This window comes from Balaenoptera ricei, chromosome 16 (assembly GCF_028023285.1).
Source record: "Balaenoptera ricei isolate mBalRic1 chromosome 16, mBalRic1.hap2, whole genome shotgun sequence".
In the NCBI taxonomy this organism is placed as follows: domain Eukaryota; kingdom Metazoa; phylum Chordata; class Mammalia; order Artiodactyla; family Balaenopteridae; genus Balaenoptera; species Balaenoptera ricei.
Window position 1 is genome coordinate 52258699 of NC_082654.1, and position 22149 is coordinate 52280847.

At 37.1% G+C, this 22149-nt stretch overlaps 1 protein-coding gene across 11 annotated transcripts in view; it reads right to left on the reverse strand.

The window, feature by feature from the left end:
* The window catches only part of CCSER2 (coiled-coil serine rich protein 2), a 157912-nt gene that overhangs the window by 84936 nt on the left and 50827 nt on the right, over positions 1-22149 (reverse strand). For all 11 annotated transcript variants that reach the window (XR_009497904.1, XM_059899510.1, XM_059899508.1 and 8 more), the window contains one exon: positions 3924-4014. Coding sequence is in view for 10 of the 11 variants with exons in the window: in XM_059899510.1 (XP_059755493.1) it covers positions 3924-4014 (91 nt within the window). In the remaining variant the exon portion in view is untranslated. The remainder of the gene's footprint in view (positions 1-3923; positions 4015-22149) is intronic.

Sequence of the window (22149 nt, forward strand, 5' to 3'; positions counted from 1 at the left end):
AGTCTAAGTGTGGTAAACTGGGGGAAACTTTAGCAAGGCCTGTTTGTTAGGATCTTCTTGGTCTAACTTTGTCTTCAGAGATAAGGATGCTCCTTTCCTCTAGGTATGGGGAAGGCACCTCTCACATGACAGTTTTATGACCTGTTTCAGGGAAGATGGGCAAGAGGGGGAGGAAATCAGAGTGACTTTTCTGCTTCTGCCATTTTCTCAAACTCCTTCAGCTTAAAATATGCAATATGCCAAGGTGCCATATTTTGGGGTCGTGTGTCCTGAACTCCATCAATTGCAGAGGAAATCAGAAGTTAGAAAAGGACTTTCAGAGGCTGTCAACAAAGTCTTTTCTGTGAACGTAGACTGGGCTCTGATTCAGTTCTGTAAGCAAAGGAAGAATAAATCCACTAGAGATTTCACAGATAGACTAACACCATCAGATAGCATTCAGGAATAGATTCTGAAAGAGATGTGACCTCGTCTCCCTCCTCACTTGCCAGACTTCCAGTGCTTGGAAAGAGACTTAGAAAAAAGCAGAATAAGACTCAGAATAAAATGATGTCCTTCACATATAACGAGATGCCTCCACCCCAGTAAATTAAACACTGGAGAAAGGAGTCTCTTGATACACTTATAGATAAATAGCAGGGCACTGAAAAACTGTCTTGCATTGCCTAAGAAATAAAAGAGAAAAAATAAGTGGGTGATTAGTCAAAGTGTTCTGAGGGAAAAATCAAGCACCCAATTTCAGGTTTTACACCTAAACTCAAAGATAAAATTTTCTAAACAGTAAAGGACAACCCTGCAAATATATTATTGATATAGGCACTATAATATCAACTTTAAACCCTGTGACTATTATATAACCTCCCCCTCAGTGTCACTAAACCACCCAGTGTAGCTATCTCCAATAACTCAGACAGTTCCCAAGTCCTAGCCCATAACTGTCCAAGAAACATTTGACCAACAAACATTCTTTCCTTGTCTGTGCTACCACATATGCTACCTTATTAATAGGTACACAAATGCAATTGCCAGCTAAATATTCTCTTCATGGCCTCTTCCTTGAAATCCCAGATGACTTCCCTATTCATAATAAAGTCACAGCAAACTTGTGTCCAAATCAAACCCAAACTAAAGATCTCAACAAGCTGCCAGTCTTCTTGTTGACAAAAATTCCACTGATATTGGCAGAATTAGTGGGGCTGAACCCATAAAATCCAGAGTGATCCATCCAAAACTCTACCCAAATTTGCATAATAGCTTCAAAAACCAGAAGCTAAAGGGAACTAAAACCAATAGTCTAAGTATATTAGAAGACTCCTTAAACCTTGTACTAGTCCTTGTAACATTCCTATCCTGTCAATAAAAACTCAGCGGCAGTGGGTATAGTCATTCAGGACCTCAGATCTATAAAGAGAATAGTCATTCCCTCCTTCCCAGTAGTACCAAATCTAAATACTGTTTTATCTTTGGTGCCTCTGAAGGCTACATATTTTAGATCCAGGTTCTGCTTTCTTCAGTGTTCAATTAGCTCAAAATAATCAATACTTGTTTGCCTTCTCCTAGGAAAATCTATAATATATGTGAGATGTTGTATCTCCGGAGTTCCCTCCTACTTTTCACAAGTCCCCAGCCAAGACCTCAGAAACTTTAAATTGCCTTGTGATTCTACTTTTACGTAACATATGGATAACTTTTTGTTGTGCTCTAAAAATGAGGCAGGCGCTAAGACCAATGCCATCTCTCTACTTCCTGGTTTAGCTAAGGTTTCCAAAGAGAAGTTGTTATAGTTCTGTCAAAGTAAAATGCATTAGATAATTTATTCCACAGAGGTAAATCCTTCATTCCTCACTACCAGCCCTTAAAACTTCACATTAAATCTCCTGGATCATAAAGTCTCATTATTTTTTCCCTTATAATCATTAATGGTTTACGTTTTTCTTCTGTGTTCTAAAATACTTTTCCACTTGATCTTCTAGGCCACTAATTCAGATTTCAACTATGCTTTCTGTCATTGATTGAACTGTTTTGTTGGGAAATCTTCTTTTATAATAAGCTCCAGAAAGCATTGTGCTGCAATTGAATCTCTCTAAGTGCTCTCATTATTATCTCTTTCGGCCACTCTAATCCCAGGAGTTCTGCTGTTTTCCCTGTTCCTCTTCCTGGGTACTGGCTGTGATTTTTCTTTCTCAGTTGACGAGAACTCAGCACTGATTGCTAGAGTATCCCAAGTGACAGCAGAACCACAAGAAGATGTAACAGTCTCTACTCCTGTGGTAGAGTAGATACTGTTCTCAGCTCTACACTCTGTCCTTCAATAGACTTATACATCCAATGTCCTCTGCCGCAGAGATGCGCACTATGAATATAGTATACTTCCCAGTCGCACGGGTCTTAGGCTTGGCCATGTAACTTGCTTTGGTCAACAGAATGTGGGCAGAAGTAACACTGTGCTGGTTCTAAGTGAAGACTTTAAGAGATACTATACGCATGCTTCTCCTCACCCTGTTGTCCTTCTGCCATCTGCCATGAGCACAACCTGCTCCAAGGAGTCCTGGTTTCAAAATGAAGAAGCAAGGAGTAGACCTGAACTCAGTCCCACAGCCTGAGCTGTCCCAGCTAATACAAAGATCCATGAATGAGAAAAATAAATGTTTATTTTGAAAACCACTGAGATTCTAAGAGTGATTATTATACAGCATCCTGGCAGCAGGGGAAAAGAAAAAACAAACAAAACAACCCTGACCAATATGACAAAAGTGAACATCAAGCAGGCTCCTTGTACCTCGATGAAGCACTAGAACAACCAACCACCCTCTCTGAAATATCCTTGCATTTTTCTAGCATCATGTATAAAAAGGACTTCACTACCCTTTTTAGTTCATCCCTGGACCCTGGAAAGCCTAAGAAACCCGGCAAATGTTGACTAACAGGGAATCCATAGCTCTCTGAGATTCTTCTTCCAGGAGGATCCTCATTTCAACCCTTGCCCCAGAGGATTCCTAGGCTGGTCTCTGGTTCCTGACAAGTCTTTAAGACAGAAAATCCTTCAAATGCTATGGCAGTGGGGGCAAGAGCACCTAGGCCCCTCTTGCACATGGATTATCTAAAGCCCCACTCCAGCAGTTACTGGGATCCAGAGACGAAGACAGACCAGATTTGAGAGTAAAAAGGATAGAATGGGGCTTCCCTGGTGGCGCAGTGGTTGAGAATCTGCCTGCCAATGCAGGGGACACGGGTTCGAGCCCTGGTCTGGGAAGATCCCACATGCCGCAGAGCAACTAAGCCCGTGAGCCACAATTACTGAGCCTGCGCATCTGGAGCCTGTGCTCCGCAACAAGAGAGGCCGCGATAGTGAGAGGCCCGCGCACCGCGATGAAGAGTGGCCCCCACTTGCTGCAACTAGAGAAAGCCCTCGCACAGAAACGAAGACCCAACACAGCCATAAATAAATAAATAAATAAAATTAAAAAAAAAAAAAGGATAGAATGATTCATTCAGGTCACCATTTTCCCAGAATTGATTTTTTTAAAGTACTTATTAACTTAATGGTTTTTGCTGCTGTTTTACAAGTCAAATGATATCTTTTTCTCTAAATTTATGTTTTCTTAAAATCAAAATGAGACAAAGGAATAAAAAATTGGATAAGACAAAGGGAAAAAAGGACAAATCCTATCTACCAGATACTTTAGGATATAGGTATACAATCTTATTGGATCATAGAGTTATACCTAAGACCTACAAAGTCAGGTTTTAAACATTTAAATAATTTTGCAAATGAACCTCTTTAACATCACTTAAGATAAATTCTCAGCCTGAAAAGGCTACCACCATAGAGATAATGAAGTCTGTAAATAACAAATACCAAATTGGATATAGTCAAGTAGCTCAACTATATACTTCTGAAGGTTCAATATTGTCCCCCCTACCATTCTCAAGAGGTGCATCCTCAGGCAGATCCACATCAAGCATAAGGTCATCATCCTCAAGGTCACATGATTCAAGATTATTCAGAATATCCTGTAAACAAAAGCAGAAAAAATGCTATAACCTAGCTCAGTGTAATCATTATTTTTGAACATCACTATATGAGAATCTTATTTTACTCAATGTTTGTGTGGTTAAGAATAGATTTTAAAGATAAAATAAAAAAAAAATAGATTCAACTGGTTTACTTGGTTAAGCTATTTGTAACATCCTTTTCCTAGTCTTCTTCCCCACCAGTAGATTTTTATTTGTATTTTTTAAAATTTACACAGTGCTCACTATCTGCAAGATACTGTTCTAAGCACGTCACAGATATTGATTTCTTTAGTCTTCACTATGATTTAGTGACTAGTATAATCTCCATATTATACACGATGAAACTAATGCACAGAAAATCTAAATCCCTGGCCAAAACAGAATGTGAACAACAGGAGGTCAATCTTCTGAGTCCATGCTTTTAACAACTTCCCTGACAACATGAATAATCAAAAATGGTAAACAATCTCACAAGATGTATTCATATTTGGTATGGGAGGTGGTATTTTATTATCTCTAGGAATCTAACTACTTACGTAAATTAATGAAGTGAGTCTTTAATGATGTCATTATTACATTTCCTTTCCTGAGCCACACACTGCTGCTACTACTACTTTCAGCACCACTATTACTTCCTTGGTTTACCTTAATTTGTTCTTTCTCTGCAGTAGGACTGGACTACTCAAATTGGTTATAAGCAGTCCCTCTTGGGTTCTATTTGCAATCTTGTTAGCTATTATCTATCCTTAGAAAAGTACTGTTTTGCTTTAGAAGACTCTTATTCTGAAGTCTAAATAACTAAATAAACAAAAACTAAGTTTAAGGTAATGAACTCAGTTTGACCTATAGCCCACTAGTGAATCCCTCCAATCCAAAAACTGATCTAATACTGCAAGATCTTGCCTTAGTATATATAAGTAAAAAGATCACAAATTCACAAATCTTTAAATGGGACTGAGAGATTACGACCTTGAAAAACACTCACAGAAGGGGAATATCTACTTTATTACAGATAATATGAATAAAATTAGAAGTGTTCCCTATATTGGATATTCCACACAAATCTTTTCAATTTTGTGTTGGGCCTTCCTTCCAGGATCCACTGAGAACTAAGAGTAATTGGAATAATTGTTATTATTTAAAACAAACAAAAAAACTGCATAATTATTTAACCTTGGCTTAAGAAAAAGGTATTTCGCAGAACCTCTTTCCATTATGAAATATTTGCTGTCCTTAAAACAGTCTTCCTAAAAAAATCAAGCAAAAAAATGAATATGGAAAAAAAAAAACTGGCAAAGGCCATAATGGACAATTCACAAAATAAATAGAAAATAAACGGCCAATAAATACAATGTAGGAAAGAATGCTACCACACCAATGTGGATTTATCATGATTTAGAGGAATCTAGTATTCATACAAACCTTCTGGAGGCCAATTTGTTAAAATTTAGCTAAAACCTTTTTTAAAAAGGCAAAGTCTTCCCTCCTAAGAATTTATCCTTTAGAAACAGACAAATGCAAAAAATATATGTATAAGTGTGGTTATTGTAGCATTGGACAGAATGGCAAAAAAAGTAGAAATCAGCTAAATGTCCAACAACAGAAAAATGGTTAAACAGGAAGTATGATATAGTCATATAACAGAATATGATGTTGTTCTTAAAAAAAGATAATAAAAATATATTTACAGACATAGAAAGATGTTAATTTGGGAAAAATACGAACTAGTTTGTTTCCAATCTTTTGCTCTTACAAATAATGTTTCAACGAATGCCTAAATGTCAACATTAAATTGAAATAAATGAATCTGTATATCAAGTTGATGGTATAACACTCAGAGAGAAACTATTTCAAGTGGGGGAAAAAATCCTCAAACTATTTTCAGTAATTACATTACAGATGGTAATAATGGTGTTGTTATTCTGAGACTTGTGTATATTGGTATTTGCTGAAAAATGGATTCTCATCTTAGGAAAAAGAAAATAAAGATGTAAAAAACAATGAAATTAAGTAAAAATTCTATGTTATGTTCCTGAGTATAAGTGGGAAGTATCAATATGAACACAAGATGTTTTTCATCTTAAAATAAAAGCTACATTTCTTCCACTGAAAAGGCCTACATGTAAAATGGAAAAAAAAAAATCATGTCTCTAAAACAGCATATATAGAATTATCCATTTTACGAAAAAAACATTGTATAATATGCATTGGAAAAAACTTAGAAGAAAACCAAAACACAGGTTAACTATTTTAGGATTATGAGATTTTTCTTTTTGTTCTTTTTTTTTTTCTGATTAGACTACCTGTATTTTCTCATTTTCTGCAAAAAGTATTATAACTTATATAATTTTACTCCTAAAATCATATCTTCAATTTAAAACATTTGGCTATTTGTATGAATATGTGTGAAACAAGATGATGTTGGGCACCCCAGGCCAAATCCGACAACTAAAGACACAGCAAAGAATCAAAGGCAATAGAACCTCATTTTCTAAGTCCAAAGTAGGGCTTGCTGAGATGCACCAGTCAGCAAAAGGAGCACTGCCACCACTGCCAAAAAGGTGTTCTACTTTTAATAACTAACTAAAGTCTACATTTGTTTTGTAGGGTTTTCTGTAGGTTTCATTTTATAACGAAGATTTAAAAACATAGTCTTAGGGAATGGGAATGAGCCTGTTCTAATGAATTCAGAAGTGGTGAAAAAATTGTATCACTTTGAGAAGTTACTAAGAAAGCTCAATGGAAAAGGAAGGGGGACACAGTTAGCAATAATTACAAAAAGGGAAATCCATCCATATTTATGCTTCAAGTTAACACTCATCAATAAATCATTATATATGATATTTCAGAAAGGTATCTAGACATATGGAAAGATGCTCTGTAAAATGGTGGGGGGGGAAGCAATTATATATGTACAATATGACTCCATCTTTAATGCTGAAAAATACATTTAAATGTCTGAATGGTGATAAACCAAAGAACTGTTATTATTTTCCACTATGTGAGACAACATGTGCTTATGTTCTTTGTATTCTTTTTGATTTTGACTTGTTACACTTTTTTTGATTTTGTAGTAAGGACATACTGCTTTTATAATAAGCAAAACTTCACACTAAAAAATGTGAACCTCCTTTGGCAACAGCAGGGAAGTTCAAACCACACAAATCTAGCCTGCATGTGGGAATCCTCAACCCAGCCCAACCCCTAACCACAATAATAACCAGAGCCACCTGCCTCTCCCCTCTTCACTCGAGCCATTCTGGACTAGTTTGGGTGTCTGTCCTGGTGTTCCCAGAAAGTCTCACTATGTGAATAATAAATGTTTTCACATTCTCTTGCTACATGTGTGGCATCATCTTTCTCGACACTGAACAAATCTGGGGGGAGGGGAGTTGATCCTGGCTCCATGTGGCAACCGCAAGACATACCATCAAAAATTCAACACATATGAAAACCAGTATATGCAAGGCACAATTCTGGGTACACGATATATTCATGTAAAAAGACAGTCCCTATCTTGAGAGTTTGCTAAACTACTCCATGATATTGCTGCCTTGGCATCCATTTTCTGTGACCAAGAAGTCTGCAGGGGCCTGCCCTAGATAACAGTTCCAGAGTCACAAGCAAATGTAAATTCCTAACAGGACTTCTCCAGCAGCCCTTGTGAGCAACAGTCTCCCCTGCCTCCCAGGGACTGCCCCTTGTGAAACCTTAGATAAGACCACCGCCGAGCTTACCAAAAACCTGCACTTCTTGGTTTGAACTGTCCAATCGAGCATTAGCCCAGGAACCTAAAAGCACTCCAGCCACAGACCCTAATAATAAAAGCATGTGCCCCAGGTTCCTGCCACTCTGTTTGCCCTTGTATGGCTCCTCGAGGCATGCCACGTTTTCCCATATGGTCCCTGCAGGCATGCCATGTACCTCCTCCAGTACCTGAGAGTAATAAACTTCTCTATTTCAATTTCCCTTGTGGTCTTTTGTTGAATTGGGGTTTACCAGCCAACATCTTGGGGCTCTATTTAACAAATGTTAATTTAACAAAGTCACAACAACCCTCCAAGTTTACTTGTCTCCCCTCAAACAGACAATTCCTTCAGAGTATGGTATTCCCAAGTGCCATGAGGGTATATCACATGGATATATATCTTGGCAAATCAGAGTCAATCTAAAACAAATTCAATTGCAACAAAAAGAATAAAATACCTAGGAATAAACCTACCTAAAGGGACAAAAGACCTGTATGCAGAAAACTGTAAGATACTATGAAAGAAATTAAAGATGATACAAACAGATGGACAGATATACCACGTTCTTGGATTGGAAGAATCAACATTGTGAAAATGACTATACTACCCAAAGCAATCTACAGATTCAGTGCAATCCCTATCAAACTACCAATGGCATTTTTCACAGAACTAGAACAAAAAATTTCACAATTTGTATGGAAACACAAAAGACCCCAAATAGCCAAAGCAATCTTAAGAAAAACAGAGCTGGAGGAATCAGGATCCCAGACTTCAGACTATACTAGAAAGCTACAGTAATCAAGACAGTGTGGTACTGGCACAAAAACAGAAATATAGATCAATGGAACAGGACAAAAGGACCAGAGATAAACCCACACACATATGGTCACCTTATTTTTGATAAAGGAGGCAAGAATATACAATGGAGAAAAGACAGCCTCTTCAATAAGTGGTGCTGGGAAAACTGGACAGCTACATGTGAAAGAATGAAATTAGAACACTCCCTAACACCATACACAGAAATAAACTCAAAATGGATTAAAGACCTAAATGTGATGCCAGACACTATAAAACTCTTAGAGGAAAACATAGGCAGAACACTCTATGACATAAATCACAGCAAGATCCTTTGTAACCCACCTCCTAGAGAAATGGAAATAAAAACAAAAATAAACAAATGGGACCTAATGAAACTTAAAAGCTTTTGCATAGCAAAGGAAAACACAAACAAGATGAAAAGACAACCCTCAGAATGGGAGAAAATATTTGCAAATGAAGCAACTGACAAAGGATTAATTTCCAAAATTTACAAGCAGCTCATGCAGCTCAATACCAAAAAAACAAACAACCCAATCCAAAAATGGGCAGAAGACCTAAATAAACATTTCTATAAAGAAGATATACAGATTTCCAACAAACACATGAAAGGATGCTCAACATCACTAATCATTAGAGAAATGCAAATCAAAACTACAATGAGGTATCACCTCACACTGGTCAGAATGGCCATCATCAAAAAATCTAGAAACAATAAATGCTGGAGAGGGTGTGGAGAAAAGGGAACCCTCTTGCACTGTTGGTGGGAATGTAAATTGATACAGCCACTATGGAGAACAGTATGGAGGTTCCTTAAAAAACTAAAAATAGAACTACCATATGACCCAGCAATCCCACTACTGGGCATATCCCCTGAGAAAACCATAATTCAAAAAGAGTCATGCACCACAATGTTCAATGCAGCTCTATTTACAAAGCCAGGACGTGGAAGCAACCTAAGTGTCCATCGACAGATGAATGGATAAAGAAGACGTGGCACATATATACAATGGAATATTACTCAGCCATAAAAAGAAATGAAATTGAGTTATCTGTAGTGAGGTGGATGGACCTAGAGTCTGTCATACAGAGGGAAGTCAGAGAAAAACAAATACCGTATGCTAACACATATATATGGAATCTAAAAAAAAAAAAAAAAAAAAAAGGTTCTGAAGAACCTAGGGGCAGGACAGGAATAAAGATGCAGACACAGAGAATGGACTTGAGGACACGGGGAGGGGGAAGGGTAAGCTGGGACGAAGTGAGAGAGTGGCATGAACATATATACACTACCAAATGTAAAACAGATAGCTAGTGGGAAGCAGCCACATAGCACAGGGAGATCAGCTGGGTGCTTTGTGACCACCAAGAGGGGTGGGATAGGGAGGGTGGGAGGGAGACACAAGAGGGAGGAGATATGGGGATATATGTATATGTATAGCTGATTCACTTTGTTATAAAGCAGAAACTAACAGACCATTGTAAAGCAATTATACTCCAATAAAGATGTTCAAAAAATTTAAAAATTTAAAAAATAAAATTAAAAAAATTTTTTTAAATAAAACAAATTCAAGTCAAGACAACCTAAGAAACAACAAATTCAGCCTCTAGAACGTGGAAGAGGAGACTATATTCTGCTTAAACAGTATGGTAAGGGCAAGGAAGTAAAAAGCATAATCTATTCCAAACGTTGGCAAAAACTTTTTAAAAGGTGAAAAGTATTTCAGATTTTGCAAGCCTACAGAGAAAATCAAGTATATTATGTAGGTACTTATATAACCATTTAAAGTGTAACCTCTGGAAGTGTAAAAAGCATTCTTAGTTTGCAGGCTGTGAAAAACACTGGTGGTTGGTCAAATTTCGCTTACAGGACATAGTATGCTGACCTGCTCTATTCAAATAACTTCAAGTAGCTCATTAACACTTGTTATGGACTGAATGTTTGTGTGTGCATCCCCCCCAAAATTCATATGTTGAAGCTCTAACCCTCAACATGAGGATATTTGGAAATATGGCCTTTGGGAGATAATTAGGTTTAGACAAGGTCATGATGGTGGGGACCCGATGATGGGATTAGTGTCCTTAGAGGAAGCAAGAGACCAGAGCACACACTCTCTCTCCTCACCATGTGAGGATTCTGTTAAAGGGTGAAGAGGGCCTTCACTAGGAACTGAATCTGCCAACACCTTGATCTAGGACTTCCAGACTCCAAAACTGTAAAAAATAAAGGCCTCAGTTCAAGCCACTCAGCCTACGGTATTTTGTTACAGTAGCTAGAACTAAGACAACACTCAAACAGAGTGTAAGGGGAAGGGACAGAAATATATCTACATCATGAACAACTATTTCAGCCATCTTAAGGAGTTTGGACTGTATCTCAATGACAGGGATATGACTGTTGAGTTTTAAGAAGTGACAAATTGAAATTTGCATTAAAGAAACATTATTCTGGTTACAGTGTAGACAATGGATTTAAATGGGGAAAAAAAAAAAGCAGTTTTGTAGCTACTGCAGAATCCATGTGACATATGACAGCAGCCTGATATTAATTAGTGTCAGTGACAATGAAAGAATAGCAATTATAAGACACACTGAGGAGTTAGGATCTAAAGAACCAAAGTTAACTAAGAAGTAAAGAAAGAGCCATGAACGACTCCTTGGTTCCTGGATTTAGAAACAGGTGGGTGATTCCCATTCACTGAAATAAAGTACTGAAAAAGGATGACCAGATCTGATAGGAGATAAAAAATTAATAAATAATATCAGAACCTGACAGTTTTGACATGCCTGCTGCATCTTCAAGAAGACATGTCCACCAGACAACTAAATATACAGGGGAGTGGAGCTGAGGTGTGGGAGTCACTACCACATAGATGACAACTAAAAGTTGTTGAATAATGAGTTTGACAAGAGACACAATGATGACTGAGAAGACTGGATTCTAATATCTGTCTTAGACAGTTCTTCCCACATTCCCATAGAAGGTCTCTGTTTCTCCAATATCAGATTTTGAGAAGAGTTGTATCAGAGATATTATTAGACCTTTCAGAAAGGATTCAGGCAAACAGATAAGAAAAAAAATTATTATAATTTTTCTTCACTAGTGTAGAAATCTGTCATTTGCACAGCCTAGGAAATGCATTATTATAGGAAGAAAGGAAGCCATGTAAGCATGGAGACTGCTTAACATGGGAAAGTGTTTCTCTTCCATGTTTGTGATGGCAGGCTCTTCCTCTCACTGGCAAGCCTGCATCTGTTGGGAGCCAACATCCACATACACCTGGGAGATGATCTAGCACAGCCATTAGCTGGGAGTATGACAATGAAAACATAAGTTTGTATACTGTCTGGCTTCCAGAGGCTTCCCACAAGTCTCACTGGAATTAAAACCCTGACTAAACACATATGAGCAGAAGTGCCACAGAACTTCCTTGGTCTCTGAGAATGCTTTTCCATTCAAAAAGAGTGAACTATGAGATGGTGGGCCAGTGCTTCCTTAACAAGTTTCTCCTTCAGTAATAACACTGAAGAAAGCCTAAATGTTTCTGGCAAATAAAGGACTTCATCACCAGTTTGTATTCATCACCATGCAGTAAAATTAATTTTTTCTTTTGGCATACAGTTTATGAATTTTAAAACACATATAAGTTTGTGTAATCACCAATATAATCAGGACACATAACAATTTCTTCACCCAAAGAAAGTTCCTTGTACTATCCAGTTTTAATTACACCCTCTCCCACCCACCACCCCTAGCAGACAATGATCTGTTCTCCATCACTATAGTTGTGTTTTTTAAGAATGTCATATAAATGCAATCATACAGTATGTAACCTTTTGGGACTGGCTTATTTCACTCAGCAGAATGCCTTTATGATTAATCTAAATCATTGAATATATCAGTAACTCATTACTTTTTACTAGTGAATAGCATTCCATTGCATGGATGTAACAGTTTGTGCATCCATTTACTCACTGAAGTAAACTGGTTTTTCCAGTGTTTAGTTATTATAAATAAAGCTACTATGGACATTCATGTACAGGTTTTTGTGTGAATATAAGATTTCATTTCTCTAGAGTAAATACCCAAGTGAGTAGGACTGTTCGGTGATATAGTGAGTTTATGTTTAACTTCATAAGAAACTGCTAAACCATTTCCCAGAATTGCTGCAACAATCTGCATTCCAATTATCATTGAGACTGGCCTCTCCCATATGCCCCTCCCCAGCTTGACTGCAGACTTAAAGTAGACCTTGTTCCCAGTGTGGGACTCTGCTACCTGGTTCCAAAGGGCACAGTGACAAACTTATTCACGAAATACTGTGTTTGTCCGCTCTAACCTGTCTGGGGTTACCTGAATGACTAACACAAAGTGTTTTTCTTTGTTTTGCCCAACTTGGAATTCACTCAGGCAGAAAAGCTGTGGGCACTGCTCAAAACCACAGTAAGTCAAACAAACAATCCACAATCACCCTGGGGCAAAAGATTATAGTTGAGGGCTTCCCTGGTGGCGCAGTGGTTGGGAATCTGCCTGCTAATGCAGGGGACACGGGTTCAAGCCCTGGTCTGGGAAGATCCCACATGCCGCGGAGCAACAGGGCCCGTGAGCCACAACTATTGAGCCTGCACTTCTGGAGCCTGTGCTCCGCAACAAGAGAGGCCGCGATAGTGAGAAGTCCGCGCACCGCGATGAAGAGTGGCCCCTGCTTGCCACAACTAGAGAAAGCCCTTACACAGAAATGAAGACCCAACACAGCCAAAAATAAATTAATTAATTAATTTAAAAAAAAAAAAAAAAAAAAAAAAAAAAAAAAAAGATTATAGTTGATATAATAGAATACTAAAAGACTGAGAAAAAAGGCTGGGGAGAGAATTTCTTTGGGAAATTAGGTAATTCAAAAGTGCCATGTACGTTGGGAATTTAGAAAGCCACAAAAATGCCCAGAGCAGAATGTATTCTCATTAAAGACCTAAGAAAGCCCAAAGCTTTCACCTCTGGCTGATCTCTAGGCCCAGAAAAAGTAGCAAGTGAAGGCTAAGGTAGAACTGTAAATGGTCAGGCTAAAGATTGAAGGAGTGCCCCAACACAGAGCCAATATGCAGAGAGACACTGAATGGGTTTTTTTTTTTAATTTTGACTGTAAGATCTTTTAATTCTCCTTCCTTTTAATTCTTTGTTCTTTCTCTGCCCCCTTCTCTTCTTCTTTCCCTTATTCCCTTCCTCTTCCTCTCACTCTTCCTCTCTCCCTCTTTTTTTCTTTTCTTTCTTTGTATTTGCCATCTGGCATCCAAGGAAATCTCTGCATAAAACACTAAATAAACACAAGCTAAAGTAACACACACTTCATAGGCCATACATGACAAGAAGAGAGGCTTTGGAAAAATAGTTTAGAAAATTCACTAAAAAAAAAGGGGGCACTTCCCTAGTGGTCCAGTGGGTAAGACACCATGCTCCCAATGCAGGGGGCCCAGGTTTAATCCTTGGTTAGAGAACTAAATCCCACATGCATGCCGCAGCTAAGAGTTCACATTCCGCAACTAAGAAGCCCACATGCCGCAACTAAGAGTCCGCATGCCACAACAAAGATCCTGCATGCTGCAACTGAGACCCAGCGCAGCTAAAAATAAATAAATAAATAATTAATTAAAAAAAAAAACCAGCTATAGCCTAAAAAAGTAACAAAAACAAACCCTAAGGAAGATGAGGGATATGATTTCCAGTGTTGCTATATTAAAATATTTAAAATGACTAGTTTTCAACAAAACCTTAGGGACATGCAAAGAAAGTATCATCCAGTCACAGAAAAAAAACAAAAATTAACAGAAATGATCCCTGAGGAAGCCCAAGCACTGAACTTAATAGACAAAGGCTTTAAATCAACTATCTTAAATATGCTCAAACCTCAGGCAAAGTATATCTAACCAAGTACAGAATATCAGTGAAGATAAAGAATATAAAGCAATGAAAAATAAAAATTCTGAAGGTGAAAGTATAACAATTTAAGAGAAAAACTCCTAAATACATAACATAAGTATTAACAAACACAAAAGGAGATATTGACAGTAACCCAATAATAGTAGAGGACTTTAAAACCCCACTTGCATCAACAGACAGATCATCCAGACAGGAAATCAATAAGGAAACACTGGCCTTAAAGAACGTGTTAGACTCATTGAACTTAATAGCTATCTACAGGACATTCCACCCAAAACAGCAAAATACACATTTTTTTTCAAGTGCACATAACACATTCTCCAGGATAGATCATATACTAGGCCACAAAACTAGTCTCAAATTTAAGAAAACTGAAATCACATCAAGCATTTTTCCCACCACAACATTATGACAACTAGAAATCAACTACAAGAAAAAAACCTGAAAAAGACACAAACATGTGGAAGCTAAAGAATATGCTACTAAACAAACACTGGATCACAGAAGAAATCAAAGAAGAAAGAAAAAAAAAAACCTGGAGACAAATGAAAATGGAAACACAATGCTCCAAAACCTATGGAATGCAGCAAAAGCAGTTCTAGGAGGAAATTTATAGCAATACAAGAAAACATCCTCAACAAAACACTAGCAAACCAAATTCAACAATACATTAAAAGGATCATACACCTTGATCAAGTGGGATTTATCCCAGGGATGCAAAGATGGTTCAATATCTGCAAATCAATCAGTGTGATACAACACATTAACAAATTGAAGAATAAAAACCATATGGTCATCTCAATAGATACAGAAAAAGCTTTTGAGAAAATTCAACATCCATTTATGATAAAAACTCTCCAGAAAGTGGGTATAGAGAGAATATAATAAAGGCCATATATGATAAGCCTAAAGCTTATATCACACTCAGTAGTGAAAAGCTGAAAGCATTTCCTCTATGATCAGGAACAAGACAAAGATGCCCACTCTTGCCACTTTTATTCAACATAGTACTAGAAGTCCTAGACACAGCAATCAGACAAGAAAAAGAAATAATAAATGGAAATCAAATTAGAAAGTAAGAACTAAAACTGTCACTGTTTGCAGATGACATGATACTATATATAGAAAATTCTAAGGACACCACCAAAAAACAGAATAAATGAATTCATTGAAGTGTCAGGAAATAAAATTAATATACAGAAATCTGCTGCATTTCTATACACTAACAACAAACTATCAGAAAGAGAAATTAAGAAAACAATCCCATTTACAACTGCATCAAAAAAAATAAAATACATAGGAATAAGACTTTTACTCTGAAAACTATAAGACAATGATGAAAGAAATTGAAGATGACACAAACGAATGGAAAGATATATGTCCTCATAGACTGGAAGAATTAATATTGTTAAAATAATCATACTACCCAAGGCAATCTACAGATTGAATGCAACCCCTATCAAAATAGCAATGGCGCTTTTCATAGAAATAGAAGAAATATTTCTAAACTTTGTGTGGAAACACAAAAGACCCTGAATCTTCATGACTTTGCATTTGGCAATAAATTCTTAGGTATGACATCAAAAGCAGAAGTAATAAAAGAAAAAATTAAATTAGATTCATCAAAATTAAAAACTTTTGTACATCAAAGGACATTATCAATAAAGTGAAAAGACAACCTACAGGATGAAAGAAAATATTTGCAAATCATATCTAATAAGACTCTAGTATCCAAGATACATAAAACCACAAATAATCCAATTTTTTAAATGGGCAAAGGACTTACATAGACTTTATCTGAAGAAGATATACAAATATCCAACAAGCACATGAAAAGATGCTCAACATTATTATATATTTGGGAAATGTAAATCAAAACCACAACGGAATATCACTTAATATCCAGTAGGTTGACTATAAAAAAAAAAAAAATGGTAAACAAGTGTCATCAAGTATGTAGAAAAACTGGAAGACTTATACATTGCTGGTGGGAATGTAAAATGATTCAGCTGCAATTGAAAATAAAAAAAACAGTTCAGCAGCTATTCAAAAAGTTAAACACAGAATTACTACATAATCCAGCAATTTCACTCCAAGGTATATACACCTCAAAAATTTAAAGCAGGTACTCAAACAAACACGTGTACATGCATGTTCATAGCAGCACTATTCACAACAGCAAAAAGGTAGAAACTGCCCATATGTCCTATGTCCATTAATGGATGAATGGAATGTACATATGATGGACAATTATTCAGCTTTAAAAAGGAATGGACTCCTGATACATGCTACAAAAATGTGGAAGAACCACAAAAACATTATGGTAAGTAAAAGATCTGGGCACAAAAGGTCACATGTTGTATGATTCCACATATGAAATATCCAAAATAGGTAAATTCATACAGACAGAGAGCAGATTGATGGTTTCCAGAGGCTGGGGAGGGGTGAATGGAGAGTAACTACTTAAATGAGTACAAAGTTTACTTAGGGGTGATGAAATGTTTTGGAACTAGACAGAGGTAGTGGTTGCACAATATTGCAAATATACAAAATGCCACTGAAATGTCTGCTTTAAAATGGTTAATTTTATGTTGAATGAAATTTCACTCAAGAATAAAAAAGAGCTTTTGAAAATTAAAAAATATTGCTCAAATTTCTAAGAAAATTAATTGTACATCTAACCTTTGATCCAATATCACCATTCTATATATCTATCCCCAAAATACAAAAAGACAAGGCTATTTATTAAAGAACTAGTTGTAATAGCAAAAGCATAATATATATGTTTAGAAGCTGAGGGGTGGTAAATATATTCATATTTGCTTACTTTTTCTAAAAAAAAAATGTAATAAAAAATTAACTTAAAACTTTTAAACAAATATCTGTATTTTCATACTCCTTCCCCTGCCTTAGCCTCTATAATATGCTATTCTTATGTAATATGAATGTTATTTGGGTGTTTGTGTTATTTCCAATATTCTACTATCGCAAATAATGCTTAAACAAATCCCTAAAAATCAAAAGTAAAATAATATACACAAACCTGTGTATCAAGTTCATGGAATAACCATTCAGAAAGAAACTACTTCAAATAGAAAAAAAAAGAAAGAAAGAAAGAAAAAAAATCCTCAAGCTGTTTTCAAGAATTATATTGTTGGTGGTGGAATTATTGGGTTGGCCAAAAAGTTCGTTCGGGTTTTTCCATAACATCTTACAGAAAATTACAATGTTATTCTCAGACCTTCATAGGACAGTAATCCCATCAACTTTGCATTCCTAACAGTAGCCTTTATTAAAATTTCACCAAACAGTTTTGCTTCACAATACTAGATAGGGCATAATATCCTTTTCCATAAAACATTCAGCTAAGAAGACCAACTACTTCACATAAAGCCTGTTTAAACTTCCACTTGAACTTTCATCTTAATCCCATCAACCAATGCATTACTATTTTCTCTCAGTCTAAAAGTGGCCGCAGTTAAGACATGTTCATCAACATGTTTTGATACCAAAGTACAGGGGGTCTGTGTCAAGGAGTCCCAGAAATGTCTCTTCTACACCTGGTGACCATTTTACCCACTCACATACATAAGGCCTTAGGTCCCCAGAGGGGAAGAGTTAAGAGCCAAAGGACCCTATCCCTTCTGTCAATATTCATTTTGACTAATCTAGCAGACCATTGTCCCAGGTGATTCCAGGTCAGGTTTCTCAATTTTATCTTTGCCTTTAAGCTTTTAAAATTCCTCCAAACTGGGATAAATGGAGTGGTATTGTTGAGGCCCCTTTAAAGTTGTAGAACAAGCATTAGCTCCCATTGGTACACTCAATCTTCAACACTGCTGCATTAACACCTTTGTCTTAACCTCATCAATGTCCAATATATTCACTCCATTTCTCATAAACATCGACCCCTGATGGGACGAATCCCTTGGCTCTCCCCTTCTGTTTTCCTCCCTTTTCTTGTTAATGACTTTTTTTTTTCATCTTTAACATCGATAAGGGAAACTGAGACAACAAATCTAATAACGTTTCTCAGCTGCTTGGTTTTACAACAGTATTGTTTCATGAGGTGCCCATGTAAAAGGGGCCCTCTTAATCACAAGAGTTACCATGACCTGGTTATGGGGCATATTCAGTAGATAAATAACCCAGTCATCATCAAGTCAGTCCAGCATGGCTTGCTATGAAGTGCACAGACTCTTCATCTGTGGTGTTCCACTTGGCATTTATAGAAGAAACACAGTCTCTCTTCTCAGATAAACCGACTTTACAGCAAGTTTTATCCAGTCCGCCAGGCTACCCACTCCCTCAGGTAACCTACTATGGACAGCCATCTGTGATTGTTCTACAGTGAGCTGTGGGTCCTATATCAACCCAACATTCTCTTCCACTCTGTAGCATTCAAAACCAAAGATACTACCCCTAAATTAGTCACTCTCACAATCCATTTTACTAAAAGTTCTTCAGGAAGTTGATGACACAGGTCCACAAAATAAGACTACTCCTTGGCACTATAACCCCTGGTTTCAGTAGTTTCTTGGTTTTTCCCTCTCCCTAACTGGACCACCTTCCTGGTAACCAGAGTTCATAACAGTACTGCCTTTTGTCCTAGAATAATCTCTCCCATTAGGGGTGGCTTTAAAGCTATTGGTTGTAGATCAGACTGACTGAAATCTAAGCTAGGCCCCGCATCAGGATCAGCCCCAGCACTCTATATTACTTTCACTTTAGCTATTACAAGTAACAGTAGCCAACACATTATATATTTAGTTTGTTTCTTATTATTCTGCATTTCCTTCTGTAACCTGTGAGCCACCTCATTGGGGATTGTGTCTCCCACCATTTCTAAATTCTATTCCACAACTTTTGCCTTTAGTAATGGATCACAGCACAGCTGCAGTTTCATATCATGAGTGACTAGATAGCCATCCAAGAATCAAAATTTCTTCATCCCCAGGCCTTTCATCCTTTCTCTTCCCACATGCTTCAGTGAGGCAGGGTTATCTAGCATATTCCACTTTTTCTGACACCAACTACAAGGACTTTTGACACTAATGATCCAGAGTTAGGACAAACTTCACAGGTTAAGGGCACAGTCTTCCACAAGACTGACATTAATTCAGACACCACTAGCCAAAAAAGCTCAGGCGTTCCCAGGCCCTGTATGTCCTACTAACTGCCTACAAATGCAGAGGTTCCCATGACTCCCTCAGGTTATTCACTAGAACAACTCACAGAACTCAGGAAAGCAATATACTTTATGATAAGCTGTATTATAGCCAAAATGGTATAAATCATGACAAACCAAAAGAAGAGACACACAGGGCAAAGTTTAAGATGGTCCCAAATGCGAAGCCTCTGTGTTCTCTCCCCATGGAGTCAGAACAGGTCACCTCCTTGGCACACGGATGAGCAACATATGCAGAGAGTATGGTTAACTAGGGATGTTCACCTGAGATTCAGTGTCCAGAGTTTTTATAGTAGTTTCATTACGAAAGCATGCATGGTTGAATCATTGGCCACATGACTGAACTCAATGCCCAGCCCACTTCCCTTGCTCCCCAGAGATCAGACTAATAGCAGAGGGCTCAACACCCCAACCCTCGAATCACATGTTTGGTTTTTCTTGCATGGCCTACCCTGACCCTGAGTCGCCCTGTTAGCATAAACTATTACGGCCCACAGTGAACAAAAACACTCCTATCACTTGGGAAATTCCAAAGATGTAGAGGCTCCCACGCAGGAACTAGGAACAAAAGCCAGCTGAATTCTTCGTTATACAACACAAGACTTACTATAAGACATAACAAGACAGTAATCAAGACAGAATGTGACTGGCAAAAGAACAGACATGTAGATCAACAAAAAAGAACAGAGAGCTCAAAAGGAGACCCACACAAATACACTCAACTCATTCTGACAAAAGAGCAACAGCAACTTAATGCAGAAAGATAGTCTTCTCAACAAATAGTGCTGGAATTCTTAGACAAAAGTTTATGCAAAAAAATTAACTCAAACATAGGTGTTACACAAAAATTAACTCAATATGGATCACAGACCAAAATGTAAAATACAATACTATAAAACTTCTTGAAGTAAACAAAGTAGAAAAACTCCATGACCTTGATCTGTGAAAGAAAAAATTAAGTTGGAATTTATTAAAATGTTTGGTCTGTAAAGGACACTTTTTTTTTTTAACATCTTTATTGGAGTATAATTGCTTTACAATGGTGTGTTAGTTTCTGCTTTATAACAAAGTGAATCAGCTATACATATACATATATCCCCATATCTCCTCCCTCTTGCGTCTCCCTCCCACCCTCCCTATCCCACCCCTCTAGGTGGTCACAAAGCACCAAGCTGATCTCCCTGTGCTATGTGGCTGCTTCCCACTAGCTATCTATTTTACATTTGGTAGTGTATATGTGTTAAGGACACTTTTAAGGGAATGAAAAGACAAGGCACAGGCTGGGAAACACATGCAAAACACTCATCTGATAAAAGACATATCCAAAATATACAAAGAACTCTTAAAACTCAACAGTAAGAAATGAATTTTAAAATGGGCAAAAGATCCAAACTGACACTTAAAGATATACAGATGACAAGCATATGAAAAGATACTCAACATCATTTGTCATTAGGGAATTATAAATATAAAACAATAACAGGATACCACTATACACCTATTAGAATGCCTAAACCACAAAGCACTGACAATACCAATTGCTGGTGAGGACACAGAGGACCTAGAACTCTCACTCACTGCCAGTGGAAATGCAAAATGGTACAGCTACTTTGCAAAACAGTTTGGCAGTTTCTTATAAGGCTAAACAGTCTCACCACGTGATTGAGCATTTGCACTCTTTGGTATTTTCCCAAATGAGTTGAAAACACCTGTCCACATAAATATCTGCATGTGAATATTTATAGCAGCTTTATTCATAATGGCCAAAAATGAAGCAACCAACATGTCCTTTGATAGCTGAATGGATAAACAAACTGTGGTACAATGCAATATTATTCATCAATAAAAAGAAATGAGGTAGCAAGCCACAGAAAGGCCCAGATGTATCTTAAATTCATATTGCTAAATGAAAGAAACCAATATGAAAAAGCTATGTGCTGTATGATTTCAATTATATGACATTCTTAAAAAGACAAAATTATAGAGATGGTCTATACATTAGTGTTTGCAAGGGGTTCACTGCAGGGAGGGATAAACATAAAATATAGGGGACATTTTCTGGATGGTGAAACTATTCTTTATGATACAAGACATTAAGCATTTGTCAAAATTCAATGATCTTTATAGCACAAAGAGTAAATCTTAATCATGCTTTTTTTTTTTTAAGTTTATGAAACAACCTCACTGAAGGAGGTGAGGGGAATAAAGCACTGTCCAAAGTAACTGTGGAAATGAACGGAGTCTGCAAGACTAAAGTCAAAGGAATTCTATATAAACACCTTACTTTCACTGATAAAGGTGTTTCCTATGGGGGTACAAATTAACAGTTCTGAAGTGACTAATCATTTAGGTTAGAACAGCAACTTCAACAACTCCTAAAATTCATAAAAGGCATTTAACTCCTCAGTCTTCAGTGTCCTCATTAACCATAACTAGTTTTAATA